Genomic DNA, 18,419 nt, shown 5'->3' on the forward strand with positions numbered 1-18,419 from the left:
GAATGAATATTAGCAACCTTACTGTCAATATCAAAAGTAGTACGAAATAAATCTTCTTATAATATATAAAATTCTCGTGTCACAATGTTAGGCCGCGTACTCCTCCGAAACGGCTTTACTGATTTTAACCAAATTTTATATGCATATTCAGCGGGTCTGAGAATCGGCTACTGGGTACTTTTTATATTGATAAGTGCATTTGTTGAATAAATAATAGTAAATTATTACAACTCGAGACTAACGGCGACCATTGTTTGTGCGATGGGATAGCGATGGACGTTGCCATGGTGATATACTTATTTAGTCACTTCAATAAAATAATACGGGCGAAATACTTTATATGGCAAAGAAACGTTTGCCGGGACAGCTAGTCTATATATATATAAAACTCAAAGGTGACTGATTGACATGGTAATCTACCAACGCACAGCCCAAACCACTGGACCGATCAGGCTGAAATTCGGCATGAAGGTAGATGTTATAACGTAGGCATCCGCTAAGAAAGGATTTTGATCAATTCCAACTCCAAGGGGTTAAAATAGGGGATGAAAGTTTGTATGTAATAATACTTCTTAACGCGAGCGAAGTCGTGGGCAATGGTGTATCTCTCTGTGTGATACCTCTTCACGGCTCAACCGCTGAACCGATATGGGCGAATTTCAGTATAAAGATACTTAGGTCCCCAGAAAGCTCAAAATATTTTTTTTTCGCGAAAACTTAAACGATGCATATATATATATATATATATATATATATATATATATATATATATATATATATTTAGAAAATGTCATTTTATTCGCATTTCATCGAATACCGACCGAAGCTCGGTCAAATAGCTAGTTTATAATAATGTGGTATAAAGATTTCTCTGACAATATTTTCTTTTACACTGTCATCGGCGAGCGCAAACCGGCTCTAGTGTCCTTCACATGAGAAGGAATTACTTTGTAGCGGAATTTATTGAACGCATGGAAAATGGACCCGCTCCTAACGAGTCGCGCGCGAGCTTTTGTGGTGACATTCATCAGTTTGTAACATACACAAAAGCACAAAGAATTTCCAAAATATTGCTGTTTTCCTATGTCAACAAGTAATTATGTATTATCTATATATATAAAAATGGATTTTCAATTGTGTTAGTAACGCTAAAACTCGAAAACGGCTGAACTTATTAGGCTAATTTTAGTCTTAAAATATTCGTGGAAGTCCAGGGACGGTTTTAAAGTGACACGAAGTTCACCGGGACAGCTAGTAAATGAATATAAATAAAAAAAAACTATTTATATGTCTAATATCTATTGGATTTTACTGGCTGAGAGCTATTATTAATAGTCTTGAAATCTCTGCAAAGCTTTAGCAATAAATAGAATGTTATAACACGCTGTGAAAACTGAATTACCTATTAAAAAAAAAAATCTCCACAGCCGAACATATAACCTCCTCCTTTTGGAAGTCGGTTAAAAACTCACCATCACCCTCATGGTCCATGTTTACAATCTTTGCAAAGATTTTGCACCGAGTGTAGGAGAAAAAAGCTAGGTTCGCGAACACGTCGGAGCGGTTTAAAAGGCCGCGTCCGGAGGGGGGGGAGGCTTGCGGCGGGAGGGGGCAAGGGGGTAAAGGAGGGGGGGAGGGTCAGGACCGGCATTCCAGCCTCCGTCACATCTATGCACATTCCCAGCACTCGCTCCCATACCGGCCGGAATGTAAAGATAGCTTTCTAGCTCATACGGCGCAAACATTTTACTTAAGACATTATTTAGCGCGTTAACTGGAGTGCGAGGATTCCCATTATGCAGCTCAAAATGGCTTAGCCGGGAGCATTTCATAATTATCCATTTCATTTCTTACGTTTGCTTACCTTCAAACAATGATGGGGGTCCCGAGTCTCATATCAGTAAAATAAACGTTATACGTTTTTTTTAATGAAATAAGGGGTCAAACGAGCAAACGGGTCACCTAATGGAAAGCAACTTCCGTCGCTCAAGGACACTCGCAGCATTAGAAGAGCTGCAGGTGCGTTGCCGTCCTTTTAAGAGGGAATAGGGTAATAGGGGAGGGTATGGATGGGAAGGGAAGGGAATAGGGGAGGGTGGGGAAGGGAATAGGGTAGGGGATTGGGCCTCCGGTAAACTCACTCACTCGGCGAAACACAGCGCAAGCGCTGTTTCACGCTGGTTTTCTGTGAGAACGTGGTATTTCTCCGGTCGAGCCGGCCCATTCGTGCCGAAGCATGGCTCTCCCACGTAAAATAAGTCTTGGTTTGATATTCCATAAGCCTAGTATGTAACAGTTTAATGAGAAGTAGACCGGATCGAACGTAGAACAAAGCCTCAATGTTGCACTAAAACAGTGAAATTATTGGAGTTCCACGAAAAGTTTCAGTTTGTGTCGGATATTCCAAGAAAACTTGTAAAAATGTAAAGGCCGCCCATAGCAGCCACTTTAAATAGCGGTGTTGGGTTACTGAAACCACGTAAATCACAAAACCGTCGACTACTGAGAATAGCTGTTGAGGGACTATGAAATACGGCCACACACACAGTAGTTTGAACCTCTACCCCAACGTATTTGCTCCAAAGAAATATTTTTCGTGTTTGTAAACTTCTTTACTTTAATAACTTCAGTTCGTATTAAGTTCAAACTGACCGTTGGTATTCCAGCAAAAAATTAAAACGAGGAGAAAAACAAGATATTATGCGATATAAAAGCAATAAAGAGTGAATTACGCCAGATGGCGAATACGGCATTTTGCTCGTAGCAATGTCGGTATTTTCAGATTTGCAGAAGTCGAACGTAAAGCCTCACGCAGCTGTCAGGATGTCCTGACATAAAAGACCCTTGTTTTAAGCATTCTCTTATAAATTAAAATTAATTACGGAATGAACCGTCAAAGGAAAGCAAACATTGAGCACCGACTCTACTGTAGAGATCTTTTCTAAAGAATTTACTTTAATTGGTCGTTACAGTTGGTACTCAACTTACAGTTATATTATATTAAATGGAGCTTAATTATTTATCAAGTAAATTTGACTTTACTTCATAAATTAAGAGATATTTTCAATTTATATCGCTTTACGCCGTCTGTAAAATATTGTTTTGAAATTGAAACTGAATATTTGGATAATGCGTTTTTCCACACTTTGTTAAGTTTTGATATTTTCGATGGCATACGCAGAATAGAAACGTTTTTTTTTTAACATAAAATGTCTGTGACAAATAAAAGATTTTAAAAAACGTTTAGAAGATAATAGAGTTGGTACTATGTTAATAGAGTACTAGAAATGACTGGTTGGAAGAGCTTTAGTTTCACATAATGGAGAGGTATTAAGTAATAATAGTGGTTAGGTTAGGTCTCAGCCGAGACCTATGCACGGGTTCGGGCGGAGGGATGAGGGGAGTCGCGTGCGCAGCTTGTGTCCGTCCCTGCCTCGGAGCAACGCCCCCGTCAAGGGCGGCGACGCTGCAAATTTCTGCAAGTCCGAGGCGACTCAGTGCATCGCGCCCCGCCGCGGCGGCTTCGCGCACGACACTCGCTCCGAGAGCTCGCACCGCGCACGCGCTCGCGCCGGCCCGTAGGCGCACACACCGCTCACGCACCCCATACTCGATAACTGTTATTTCGGTCTTTAATGGAAGTTCCGCATTCTCCGGCCGCTCCTCTCCCATCTCTCGCCACGACGGACCCGGCCTCTTGTTCCCGTGACGTTTCGGTGCCATTGTTCGCCGCGTTTTTCCGGACGCGATGAAAGTAAACGCTTTATGAATGAGCGGTGTCAAAAAACAGGTTCCACAAACGAAAGTGCTGTGTTATGAAATAGTTAAAATCATGCTTATGTTTTTGGATTGATCGAGGAGCTGTCAAAATGTTGCACACGAGAAAATTGCCCCGGCGCTCTATGTCGCTGCTAGGTTCGTAATCCGTATATACTTTGTTAAATAATTATAAAGAATATTTTCCAACTTCCAAAAGTTCCAACAATAAGGATTATAATATGTATGATTCAAACAACACAAAGGAAAGTGCGAATAAAACCTCAGTAGTACCTATACCTTTTAGGACTAACGTAAAAGTAGAGCAAGCTCACGATGACCAAGTGTTTTTGTTCAATGTAAGATAATTCTTACATTGAAGGTACTTACGGCAAATGTAATCATTTGCCGACATACGAGATACTATAAATCACTTATTGTATAACTTCGTTTATTGAAAATCCAACCGTCCTATCCTGAAAACTCAACCCATCATCATCATCTTACTTGGATCGATTATTATAACCATCTTCCTATCTTTCTTCTTTTCAAAAAAATTCAGTAGAGATCTTAGGATTTCTATTGAATTTAATCCATTTCAAAAGAATTAAGCCTACTCGATACAAGCCTACTCGATATAATATTATCATGCAAATTGTGATTTGGTTGAAAGTCCTTTGTTCTGATTGGTTTGCAGTTCAACATCTGACGCATCTAAACAGTACTAACTTTTCATTGAATTTATGTGACCAATACACCTCTTTAAAGTTTCTTACTTTTAAAACTACGTTTACCAAAAGTGTTAATACAAAAGTAGCAACCTAAAATTATTTTAAATTTAAAATTTTCTAGGTATATATTTAAATTCTATCAGCTAGTGTCCCGACTTTGTCCTTGAGAACCGGTTCTTCTAGACATTTGAACAACTTCTTTAAAATTCGTTCGAGTCAATAAAAATATACAAAATTAGCGATGGGGCAATATCACTGTGACATTTGACACAAATAGCAATAATATTATAATGTAGAGCGGGGACTGGTATCAGTTGTCATCAGTCTTGTAAGTTATGTAAACTTCCGGATGGAAGCTGCAGCCATTATGCTGAGGCTTAAGTTGAGGCATCTCATTACTTTGGGGAAGCTGTGCCCCAGAAATATGATAGACACTAAACTGCAGGGGTAGCAATATTAGAATCAGGAGAGAATAGACATGCTGACAGATTTTAGTCACAAAATGGCGGATTACCTTGTCAATCTGTCACTTTGTCTATTATTCCGTAGAAAGAAACTGTTTCTATGGTGACTATGCTAAGCCTGCTGATGATCACAGGCCTAAAGATCTCATTCTATACTATGCACATAATATTATCGTTCTATCACCACGTAAGTCATTTTAGGAACTTTTCAGGAGAGACAAAACTTAAATCATGTCTATATCAAATTAGTGGGCTAATTTGATATAGACATGATTTAAGTTTAAGTAAACTTATTTTTTTAAGTATAACTTAAATTGTCATGTTTTAATCAAATTAGTTGGCTTTTATCACTCATAAAAAGTTTCTAAAAATGACTTACGTGGTGATAGTGATATTGTAATTGTTTACAATTAGATTCAAATAAAGATGAAGAGATTATTATGAATGACACATAAAACGATAAATAATTTTAAATTTGACATATTTCCCATAGATTACCATTTACCGATGAGTGCCGATGATTAGCTGGTGAATTTCAAAATCATTCCAAGGATGATGTCGATGTTGGTCATAATGATATGTATCGAATGATTAATGACATATTGATTTCTCATGCTTACGCAAACGTCGTCAATTGTAATAAAACTGCTCCATACATATTCAGAGCATTACGTCTCAATGACTCCGTACAATCCATGAAATTTGTAATTTGAAATAAATCAAATGACAAAGAGAGCAGAAGTGATGTCGAAACAACAGATCTGTTGTTGCATAATGAATAAATATATTATGATTTATTTAGGAATTTCGCTAGCCCAACTAGAGTTACATAAAGTACGTAACTCTAAACCGTTGCGCAACTAAGATGGCCGAATTTTTGGAATTCCACCGTGTCATCGTTGCAGTGACATACTCGTGTTTATTCAAGACTCGTAACGAGGATTTCAGAAAAACCAGTGACCCACAACCGGAACTTTTAAGTGTTTCATGGCCAATTTACGATATTATGTTTTTGAACTCCGTTTGCATAGCTGTCCAAAGGACGTGACCGACATTGAAAGATCCTTCCCAAACTTGCCTAAATTACATGTTATGTTGTACAAAACTTTTATTTTATTAGTACTTAATAAAATAACTCGCTACACAGACAATTTTTTTTGCGAATAACTTTCATATAGTTTTTAAGTAAGTATTTTAATTTAAAAAACTTATTTATAAGTATATAAAAATCGCGTGAATGTTAAATTCTTTATTGGTTGAGCAACAGAGCAAGAATTGTTAGAAGTTCAAACATGACATCATAATAAGTTGTTGACAGTGATATTATCACCGTATGACTAAGGTACTGCAGATATTAATCATATTACCAGATCACTCGACTTTAGTATGACGTCAATCAAGCACATATTGCTATGGCCATGGTCCATGCCTTCGTGCAAGCTTAGCACATTTATGTTTTTTTAACAAATAAAGAAAAAAGCTGCTGCTTCTTTTATAATTTGAGTTACCCAGACGCAAGCGGGTGCACAATTTATACTACTGTTATAAAGGAGGAACTGTGTCTGTCTGTCTGTTACCTTTTCATGCCCAAACCCAAACTGATTTTGCTGAAATTCAGTACGGAGATAGATTCCCGGGAAAGGACATACCCTGCACCTGTAGCATGGGTACAGTAGAAATACGAAAGTATAGACAAACAGCGGAGATAAACTGGAGGTGCCGTTCCGATCTTTACCGCAGCTAGCCGCGATCGACAAAAATTATTATATAATTTATGCCGAAAAAATATATTATGGTTCCCGCCCGATAAACTTTGGCGCAACTCTTTTTTAAATTCATAATTTGAATTATCCTGGACAGAAACGGGTACACTGGTATTCTTAAATAAAATAAGCGAAGCACAATGCAATAACCTTGTCCAATTTTTATACACTTGTGCGGTGTTTGTACAAAGTATCTCGTAAAGTAAACACTTTATTGCTATTGTTTCACACTTTTATGTCCTGAGGATGCGAGCGAACAATAGTGTTTTCAGCTTCTCCAGTTGTACAAATATACTGAAGCGTGCCTTGTCTTAGTTAAAATAAACGTCAGCCTGCAAACCAACTTTACAGCGGTGCTCTGAAGACGTCAGTTCGCTTAAAGTTATGTTTCCGCACTACACGTATATTTACTGTGTTAAAAATATTCGCTTACATTATATCACTGAAGAGAAAGAAGGTAAAGGACTCGTCCTAGTATCATTACGTTTAAAAAGGTTTGTTTCGTGATTAAATTTAATTAGCTGATACGAAGTTGCCTTATTTCGGTACGAACTTCGAGATGTGCTTGCGAAATATGTATTTCTGTTTCATTAGTATAAAATAGACATCATATTGGAACAAAGCGGACATCGGTTATAATAATACAACAATTATAGAATCAATTAAATTACTAGCCGTTATATACGTTATTATTATTATTTATTTATTTTCTTTTATTCGGAAAACTCAGCTTACAGAAACTATAGTAAGACTACAATGGTTGATAAATGATAACATAAAGCCAATTATAAAGTTTTCACAAGTACGTTATTTTATTCACACGAGCTAATTTTATCTTTCCAAAATCTAATTGAGTCACATAATTAAAAGATCGAGATCAAAGTATATTTACTAGATGTAGCTTAATCACTCGTGAATACTATAATATATTATTAATATAACGTGAGCATTGGCCAATACTTGAGGTCATACATGATTCATAGTATTACTCGGTTAAATAAAAGTAATAATTGGATATTGAAATCACTTATCTCTTTATTAGCGATGTCAACACAATTAGCTTTCAGGATCCTTGATCCAGTTCGGTACTTAAATAAAAGTTATTGCGCCTCACTTCACTCAGTATCTAGAACTCAGCCCTAATGATGCCGTTATTTAGTACAGCAGTGTTCGGTGACAGTACGTCTCAACTGGTTTTCTACTTGTTAATTATGTCTAAGTCAAACGTCACTTGCAACAAATGCAAGTTAATTAAGACTTACGGCCTGTTTTACCACTTAACTTGACAGATAAAGTATGGAGAATCTGTTAAAAAAGTCGTGCATAGCCTATTCGCCACATTATCATAAAGTGGTGAAACAGACCCTTAGTATAGTGTGCGTAGAACGTATAATTTAATATTAATAGGCAGATTTAGTAGAATTTTCTTAATGTTCCAGTCATCATTTAAATCATTATGTCATTTTACTTTATTCGTATACCAAAAGGTCATTAGTATATCTAAAAACATGATGGGTAATTTACACGTCACTTATATATTTTGAATTTTTTTTCAGACCGAGTCAACAAAAGCGACATAGAAGATAAGAGCCTCTCGAACGATGAGTCACCATTGCCTACCTGCCCGAGGCAGCCCCCGGACGGAGTGGAGACTCCTTCAGAAACTGTGGAAAAGATTCCTGAACTACCTACAAGGCTTCCGCCATCTCGTTTATCGACAGGATGGACTAGCACCCGTCCTCGGTATTCCTACTCTTCGAGAACACAAGATGCGAGAAGTGAAGCTAGCGTGAAAGACAAGATCGCTATGTTTTCAGTAGAATCTGCGTCAACAGACTGTGTCGATAAATGTAGCACACTTCCTACGAGATCCTATTCCACATTAAGAAAAAATGTAACTCCATATAAGAGCAGTTATGTTGAGGTATCCTCTTTGGATCGACGATTGACCAAGTCTCAAGATAACCTAGACGAAACACCCCGTTCATACAAAAGACAGACTGAAAGGCCTGAAGTTTTAGGTGCCCTCAAAACAAATATAAGCACAAACATAGTAAACAAACCCCAACAAAAATCTAACATAAATGACAAACCTCTGTTTTATGGAAGTACAACTAATTTGCAGTCGGATACCTCGTTTATGCGTCCCGTGTATCACGCGAGAAGTATTAGTGACGACACGAGCAAGAAAGATATATCTTCTCATAAATCTAATTTAGAATATTTAATTGAACAAAGGAAGAAGTCGATGTCCAAACTTAGAGGACTAGTGATACCTGAAGTACAAACGGCTGTTGTAGATTTACCAGAAATAAAAGTGAAGGATTCCTTTTCTAAAATATATTTACAGAATTTAAGTTACACAGATAACAAGAAACAGCAGACATCGAATGATAATGGTCGCATAAATCTTTGTGAAAATAAATGGAAATCCAATCTATTACCTAATAACATTCCGAAATATTCTCCAGCATTTAAGCGTAAATCATTACAAGTCTATACTTCGTTATCTAAGGAACCTACACCTGAACGTAAAATATTAGATAAGACTGAACTATCGAGTAAAAAAATTGGTAGTCCCATATCTATAGAAAGTATGAAGAAAACGTATGATTACAATAAATCTCCATTGTACAAGACCACTAATTACATACTAAGTAAAGATTACAGCAAAAACAATCTCAATAATTCTACGCAAGATTATAAAAATGTGGAGATAAAAGTTTGCACAGCTACTGACATAGTAGATAGTGATAACGATTCTGCTATGAGTTCGACACAATCTAGCTATAGATCGTCCGCATCTTCACCCATGTATACTTTGGATACGATAGAATCAGACAACTCTCGTTTATCTCCTAGAATTTCAAATTATTCGAATTATTCTATGGTCAAACATGAAGTTCCTATTAAAACATACGTTGCCGAAAAGGTGACGAATGATGACTTTATAAAACGTAAAGTGTGCCGCTCAATGTCATCGGATACAAATATATCTCTCAGTTCATCGGCAGGCTCTGCTGCAACATCCGGATCACAAGCCAGTTGTAGTTCCCTAGAGAGCTCTGTAGCTGACTCAGATAAGAGGAGAGTTTCAAAAACGTATAATGTCGATACTATCAATCGAAGGAATATTCTCGCTTCGGCTAAATGCAGAAGCGGAAGGGACGCAAAACTAGAGTCACCTGTTCTTGAAACAAAATTCTCACATGAGTCTTATAACAGATCTCCCAGTCCAATAAACAAGTCGTCTGAATGCCTTTCCACGCTCACATCTACAGTGAGCGCTATAGCGAATAAAGGCGAAAACAGACGGAGGAACAAATTTATACTGGAATCTGATTCAGACAGTGATAGTGAGAAAAACATGCGTGTAAGAAAATCAGAATATAAAAATTCCCGTCTAAAACGCAATTCAAGTACAAACAAAAAACAGAATGAAGGCGTGTGTGAAAATGGAAAAGTGGAACAGAAATCAAGTTTTGATCGGGAAGAAATTGTTAAAGAAGTAAAAAAGATCGCCACAAATGGAAAATTCCAAATTAATGGCAACACGAACAAAACAGTTAACAATAGGAAAGAGGTCGAAGAACTCTATAAAGGGATACCCTTGCAACACCGAACTAGTGAATTAATTACTACCAACAATTCTCTACGAGATGATATTCCGCAAGCTACTACTAAAGTAGGAAAAATTTCCAACATCAATACTACTTCTCAAAATATATCCACTCAAACATTCCGTCTCAGGAAAGGGTCTGCTACTGGCGTTGGGCTCATATTAGCTGGAGGAACTGACTGTGAAGCCAAGGATGTTACGGTAAGATTGACGTAGTACATAATAATCATAAGTATAGTTTTTAAGCTCATTAATTTTTAATTTGTTATGTGATTTTATCATCTACTAAATAAAAATTCTTAAAATGTTGTCCTGAATTCTTAAGATGAAATAAATTTATTAAAACAAGTAATACATAATTATTTATTACTTTTTGTAATGTAAATTAAATAACTTTCAGGTGCACCGAGTACTAGTAGACGGCATAGCAGCAAAAGCCGGCATAAGAAGGGGTTCGAAAGTTCGCAGTATAAATGGCAACTTAATGTCAGGATTAACACACGCGCAATCTGTTTCTATACTTAAGGTAAATAACACTTTTTAGCATATTAAAATATCCTTATTCGTAATATTTAAAAGGCCAACAAATGTAGGCGTTAGTCGTTCTTAATGCATGCAGCATGACCCTCTTCGCCTCTGAATTTATAAAAAATAAATGTCCAAAGATATCATTACTGGCTTTCATTAGGGGACCCCAAATTATTATGAGATAGCGAAAATAGATTTCATAATTATACTTTGCAATATTTACGCATGCTGTCCTAATGTTCAATGAAATATTCAAAATATAACGCTAAAACTTAAGTAAATAAAAAGTAACATTATTTTGAAATGATTTTTCAGGAGCAACGTGCGGAAGTTGTTATTGAAATCGAAAATGAAAACTTTGAAAAAGACAGCAACACTGATTGCGGCTCTGAAGATGGTAATATTATTACTTTTAAGAATATTTTTGCATGTTTTTTTACTGAGTTTTTATTAATTTGTTTCAATGGATTGTGCCTATATAATACATCTATCATTTTAATACGTAAAATAACGGAATATTTAAATTTAATTACAGCGGAGTCGAAAGGAGTAGACGCAGCCAATGGAAAACTCGAAGCAAATTCAACACAGTCTATAGTGACTGTTTTGCTTGAGAAAATTGGTGGTGGAGCTGGGCTAGGATTTGGTTTGGATGGAGGAAGGGACTCACCTCAAGGCGATAGGCCTTTGACTATAAAGAAACTCTTTGCTGGTAAGTGAAACGTTTTCATAGATGAATCTCAATCTCATCACAAACAATAAAAATTCGTCTGACATTTCAATAATGTAATGTTATTTTTCTTAAAAGCTATCATAGTATCTAGTAAATAAAACAATAATTAAATAATTCCAGGAGGTGCAGCGGCTCAAAGTGGTCGTGTGATGGTAGGCGCAGAGCTCCTGTCCGCAGGTGGTCAGTCCATGGAGGGCTACACGAGGACCCAAGCGTGGGCCGCGCTGAAAGCACTCCCTCCTGGACAAGTTGCGTTGGTACTCAGAAATCCGACCAATTCAGATGGAGAAAAATAAACCGAGGATCGTGAACTTATTAGCTTTAAATGTTTGGCAAATGCTTTCAATCTTTGATGATGAAAGAGTCACGTCAAAAGACATTTTGAAAGCAAAAAATATCATTGACAAGAAATCACATCAAAATTTAAAGGAACGAGGGAAATCATTGAACTGCGAACTAAACAGTATTGAAACGTCCGAATCTGTGCCTACACGAATTTTTACTATAATAAGTAGTCATAATATTGATTGAGTTTGTACATAATAATTTAAGTATAATTCTAAAATATATAATAAAGACTGTATTTTACGATAATATATTATAATTTATTACTATTGATGATGTAGTGCTAGTCGTAACGGTAGATATGATGAGGTGCTTATTTGTATGTGCCTTACTCTCACTATTTTCTATATTCTTATCTTTAGCATTGTGCAAGTTTATCGTTACAGCGTGTTTGTCGTTACAGCATAAGTAAAATTTTGTATTTCTGTACCCTTTAAAGGTTTAATAAAGTCTTCTAAAATCTAACGACTAACACTAGTGCCATCTGGTATGAATTGAAGTAATATGGACTCACGTCATAACCAGGACACGTATTTTTGATGCTTACATCATGCTTTCTAGCTTTTTTGTAAAATATTTATTTACAATTTTTATTGTTAAGTAAATAATATATTTTTCTGGCTTATTTATTAAAATTTTCCTTCTTGCCAATGTAAAGCCCCGTCTTACCACTAACTTTAGTCTAGGCTTAATAATATAAACGTATACTATTATAGTGCGTGCTTAACTAGTTGGCCGCGCCTTAGGTAAAGACAGGGGTGAAGGGGCGGGTTGCTTGCTACTCGCAATGCACATGAGAATATAATTAAGACAGTGACGACCAATCTCAAGATATCGTGAACAATAATTATTCAATTATTGAAAATTATAAATTAAAGACAATTGAACTTTTATCAGTTTATATTATGCTTATCCAATAATTATTAAGTACATTGCAATTAAAAGTAAAATAAACCAAAAACAAATCCTATGAAATTCTTTCGACATATTTTAATAATTTATGAAATTACTATTTGTGAAATAATTATTAATTTTAATTAGTGTAATTAACACGACTTTCTTTTATATACAATAAATATGAAATTACTCTGACATAATATCCTCTGAATCAATTGATTTTGAACTCTCTGAACTTGAGTCAGAATCATCTTGTAAGTTTGTAATGAATTCGTCCATCACAGTATCATATCTCATATCATGAGTCCAGTATTCTTGTTCGTTTTTTTGTACGTGGTCGTCGCATTTTTGTCATTGTTCGGCAGAAAATTCTGAAAATAGTCTTGTTAGTATTGTAATTTTCTCGTTCAATGTAGCATTAATGTGGTCTCTGGCCAGGCAATTTTTAATATTGGCCCACACAAGCTCGATTGGGTTGAGATCTGGATGATATGGAGGTAGTCTTAGAACTGTATGCCTTGCACCTTTCAGAAGTTCATCAATATTGTATATTTTTTCTGATTGGGTCATGTTAATCAAGCCCAAGAGTTCGGCTTTGATCATCGGGGGAGAAAAGGGCACGTTATGATTTTGCAACCGATTCTGCATATTTATTTTTAAATAGGACATAGTCGGTTTCTTCTCAAGTTGCACACAGTGGTAAGCTGCATTGTCCATAACTATGACTGAGTTAGGTGGAAGTTTAGGCATTAACTTTCGATCAACCCAGTTGTAAAAATTTGTAGAGTTCATGTCTCCATGATAGTTTCCTGTTTTTGAATCTGATTTAAAAATTAACAAAGCATCGTCAACTAACCCGTTCCGACTACCAGCGTAAACTATTATTAAACACCTTCCTTTGCCTACTTCTGCATAAATATCAGGCTCCGACTAAGATTGCCAACATTTTTGGACATTGTGACTTTGGTTAACGTAAGTTTCGTCCAAAAAGAATATATTTCGTTTGTCTTCTCTGAATTTTCTTATGGCCCTCAAATATTTCACTCGCCATTCAACAATGTTTGGTCTCTCTATTAAAAGGGATCTCTTCGATTTACATTTTTTAAATGAATATCCCAGTTTGTACAAAAGTTCTCTTAAATAAGTTAATCCGCAATCTAAAATATTATCCTCTTTTAACACAGCATTCAGTTTTCGTAGATTTGGGTTTTTTTTCTGTGCCGTATAAAACTGATTTATTTTTCTTCTTATCACGCCTAAATCCAAATCATCTACTTGTATTTTCTTTTCTATTTCTTTTGGTCTCCGCGGAGAGCTAAATTTTGCTTCCCCTGTTTTACTTTCAGCAATCACTCTCCTTACACTTCGTTCTGATATCCTGGTTGCTTCTGCCACTAATTTATGAATATTCGCATTAGTTTTATATTCTAAGCTATTGACATCGGCTTTCCGGTTTTTAAAAAACGTATGCACTTTAAATATTATTTCCTTAGATTGTCTTTTTATCGGCGGACTCATCTTACTATTGCAATCTCTTGTGCGTTTTGTATAAACTAGCCAGAACTGTCAACGCGTGTTGCCGCCGCGCCGCGAAGTCCGGCGCTGAAATGAGTATTATCATCAAGCGCCCCGCCCCGCCTCTCCGTCCCACCGCTCACATACCTAAGGGTGCCCATACACGGGACAATTTGTCGTTTCGATCGATCGTCAAGAAAATCGTCTAATCGATCTTTTGAACGTAATATCGTTTGCGATATTGCTACACACGTACAATTTGTCGTTCGATTTTAACATCGAGGAGATATTTGTCCCGTGTATGGCCACCTTAAGGTGCGGCCAACTAGTTCCATCGCGCGAACTATAATAATAAGAAAGCGTTTGTAAATAATTATTGCTGAATAATGTTATGTTGTTTTTAAAACTGTTACTAATAATGGAAACCTATAATATCTTTATTATTTCTTGAATTCCATTGTGCGTTCTATATAATACATTTAAGTTTAATAAAATAATTTTATACTTGATTTGTTTTTCTTTGAACCTATTATTGCTTGATTTTTGCAGCGATTAGTTAAACTGTATGGCTACCTAATTGTCACACACACCCGTTTAATTTGGATTAAGTAAAAATTAATTTAAAAAGGATAATTATGTAGGGTTGGCTTAATCTATATTTATTCAATTATTTTCACAGTATGAAAATCAAATTGCACACGATGAATGAAAAACCTTAAGAAATATTTAGTAACAATTGAAAAAAAAAGTTTCTTAAGCTTTCGTTTACCATGAGGTTACGTTCAAGAGTATCAAGCAGACGGCATTACTTATTCATAGGTTGGGGAAAAAGTCTTTTCGCATTATAGTATGTATGAACTTGTCATAAAATCTCTTGGGCTATATAGTCTGTAAAAAAAGTGAAGAAATTAAAAAGTGGCAACATCGTAGTGTCATCCCTTTCAAATCAACCATGAAAAAAGGGATGACACTACGATGTTGCCACTTTGTAATTTCTTCACTTTTTGACTGCCTATACCAATTGTGTCTGTCTGATTTTGACTATCATTAAAAAGTTTTAATTTTACAGAAGATAATTTCAAATTCAATTTAGGTAAAAGTAAGATTTGCATTTGTTTTTCTTATTGTTAAAATGAGTGATTCTAATGAAGAAATTCGATAAGTACATTTTAAAATTTTATTACAAAAAAGATAATAATGTAACACAAGCCGCGAAAAAAATTTGTGATGTTAATGAACCTAATGCAGTATCTGACTGAGAGTAGCGCAAATTTGGTTTAAGGTTGGGTTGCACCAACTAACTTTAACTAAAACTACAGTGCAAAATGTCAAATTTTTGGTTAAAGTTAAATAAGGAGTCCTTCCTCCGCTCATACATATAATATCTGAAAATTTACTTAAGTTTTACAGTGTATATTTTTCCTACCCTCAATTTTTTATACCCTCAATCGTTACCCGTAGCTTCAATAAAAAAATTAACGCAACAGACATCTGTGAATTTCTCCAATTAAAGTTAAAGCTAAAGGACGCCATATTTAACTATAACCATAACTTTAACTTTAACCACGCCTCTGGCGCAACCCAACCATTTTTTTTTGGAGGAGAAATACGTTACGTACCGTAACGTATTTCCCTTCACCCCACCCCCTCGGGGGAAGGGGCGGGGGTATGTGGGACTCCCTCTACGAGGTTTACCCACTAAAACTTCTTCCAGCACCATTCCAGTGGGACACGGGTACTGTTTACAAACTCCGCATCCTCACGGTGCTAGCCGCGTTCGGCACATCTCAGTTGCGGCGGCTAATGCAGTATCTGACTGAGAGTAGCGCAAATTTGGTTTAAGGTTGGGTTGCACCAACTAACTTTAACTAAAACTACAGTGCAAAATGTCAAATTTTTGGTTAAAGTTAAATAAGGAGTCCTTCCTCCGCTCATACATATAATATCTGAAAATTTACTTAAGTTTTACAGTGTATATTTTTCCTACCCTCAATTTTTTATACCCTCAATCGTTACCCGTAGCTTCAATAAAAAAATTAACGCAACAGACATCTGTGAATTTCTCCAATTAAAGTTAAAGCTAAAGGACGCCATATTTAACTATAACCATAACTTTAACTTTAACCACGCCTCTGGCGCAACCCAACCATTTTTTTTTTGGAGGGGAAATACGTTACGTACCGTAACGTATTTCCCTTCACCCCACCCCCTCGGGGGAAGGGGCGGGGGTATGTGGGACTCCCTCTACGAGGTTTACCCACTAAAACTCCTTCCAGCACCATTCCAGTGGGACACGGGTACTGTTTACAAACTCCGCATCCTCACGGTGCTAGCCGCGTTCGGCACATCTCAGTTGCGGCGGCTGATGTTCTGCCGCCGCTTTCCATCACCGAGAGCTCCCCGGGCATCTAGGGAGCTTTCTTCTCGGGGCCCTTGGTGCGAGCGGTGATCCCCCGATCAACCGCCCGCGGGCCTATTGCTCTACCTCCATGGCGGGCCGGGGCTGACTAACCCCGGCACCACCGGCTCCAGGCTCATACGGCCGAGCCTTGTCGGAGGGAGCTCCTATCCTGCGGCGCTTTTTCGTAGCGGGAGGCGGCTTCTTGATTGTTAAACAGCCGCCGCTTCCCAATACGTGTCCACTCTCCTTGCCGAGTGCCTCGCAGAAGAAGCAGTTGGGTTGCTTCTCCTGGCACTCGGCCGCGTTGTGTCCCGGTTTCCTACATCGGAAGTAATTCCGACTGCGGTCCACCGGGCACTGGCACGACGTCGCTAGGTGGCCGGTATTAAGGCACCGGTAACACCGCATGGGCCTCGCGGCCAGCAGCGTTACCTTAGCCGACACCCAGCCCACTTGAAGCCGCTTCAAGCTAGTTAGCTTTTTGGCGGCCGCAACGGGGACGCTCAGCCAGATGGAGCCGTCGCCCCATCTTCCCACCTTTACTGTGCCCGACCTGATGGAGTTGGTCGGGCACCCTCCTTCTCTCGATACCGCCTCTACGACATCGGCGGTTGTCACCGAGTCGTCCAGCCCGGCGATGCTCATCTCCACGCATTTTGCCGGGCGGCCGACTTTCACCTCCTCAGGGTCGAGAACTTCCCTCAGCTTCTCAGCGAGGGCGTCCGCCTTCTTATGGGCGCCCTCACCAGGGATGGTTAGGACGCGCGCGCCGGTCTGAGCCAGACGAAAGCGGAGGTTGAGCTTTTGTATGTCCAGCTCTACCAGTCCGCTCGTCTTCACCGCGTTCTTCGCCTTTAGAAGGACGTCCTTGTATGTGACGCCCTTCTCTGCAGCGTTCGCCCCCAATGTGAGGGTGATGGCCGCGGTGGCGGGGGCGCGGAGCTTCGCCTTCTTCTTTCTTTTAGGGGCGGCTTTAGGTGAGGTAGTCGCACCTTTCTTCTTACTTCTGCCCTTTGGGCCTCCGTAAAGGGGGAGCTGGTCTTCGCTCCCCTTGTGCCGCTTCCTGAGCGGCTATTGAAGGCCGCTTCTTCTTCTTACGGCCCTTTGGCGCCGTGGGTGCATCAGGGGCCTCTTGCGGGGCCGCTGCGGCGACTGGCTGCCGCGTCTTCTTTGAGGCCGGTTTCCCCTTGGCTTTTGGCCTCGGGGGTCCCGGCGTCTCATCCAGTGGTGTTTCAACGCTCACAGCGGTGGCCGGAGTAACACTCCGGGCCCTGTCCGCCGCGAGCGGAAGTCGAAGTCGTGGCTCCGGTAAGAGCCGACTCTCCAAACCGGCCAGCTGAGCGTTTAGCATATTGCTGAAGGTCTTCACGTTAGAGCGAGAGACCTCAAACAATAGCTGGCGCATGTCTTGCTCGGCCGGATTCGACATCTATCGACGTAGGCCCTCGACTTCTCTGCGCAAGGACTCCACTTCCTGTTGCAGCCGCGCATTTTGAGCTTCGAGGGCTCTTATTTCGTCCGTCGCTCCGCGGTTCTTCATTTCGGCGACGGTCACACGTATGTCGCTGACCGCCTCCTTGAGAAGACGCTGGAATGTCCGCTTCAAATTGCTGGACTTCGTTGCGACCATGGTGATCGTTGCCAACGAAGTCTCGACTTCACCATGA

The 18,419-nt window shown here is 38.6% G+C and overlaps 1 protein-coding gene across 1 annotated transcript in view; it reads left to right on the forward strand.

Annotated features, from left to right (window-relative positions):
- Positions 1 to 12,652, forward strand: part of LOC121730194 — a 59,040-nt gene extending 46,388 nt beyond the window's left edge. The window contains exons 4-8 of the mRNA XM_042119136.1: positions 8,271 to 10,534; positions 10,734 to 10,859; positions 11,177 to 11,258; positions 11,397 to 11,573; positions 11,715 to 12,652. Of these exons, the coding sequence (XP_041975070.1) occupies positions 8,271 to 10,534; positions 10,734 to 10,859; positions 11,177 to 11,258; positions 11,397 to 11,573; positions 11,715 to 11,890 (2,825 nt within the window). The 3' untranslated portion in view covers positions 11,891 to 12,652. The remainder of the gene's footprint in view (positions 1 to 8,270; positions 10,535 to 10,733; positions 10,860 to 11,176; positions 11,259 to 11,396; positions 11,574 to 11,714) is intronic.
- Positions 12,653 to 18,419: the final 5,767 nt, after the last annotated feature.

Source organism: Aricia agestis, chromosome 9 (assembly GCF_905147365.1).
Source record: "Aricia agestis chromosome 9, ilAriAges1.1, whole genome shotgun sequence".
Taxonomy (NCBI): Eukaryota; Metazoa; Arthropoda; class Insecta; order Lepidoptera; family Lycaenidae; genus Aricia; species Aricia agestis.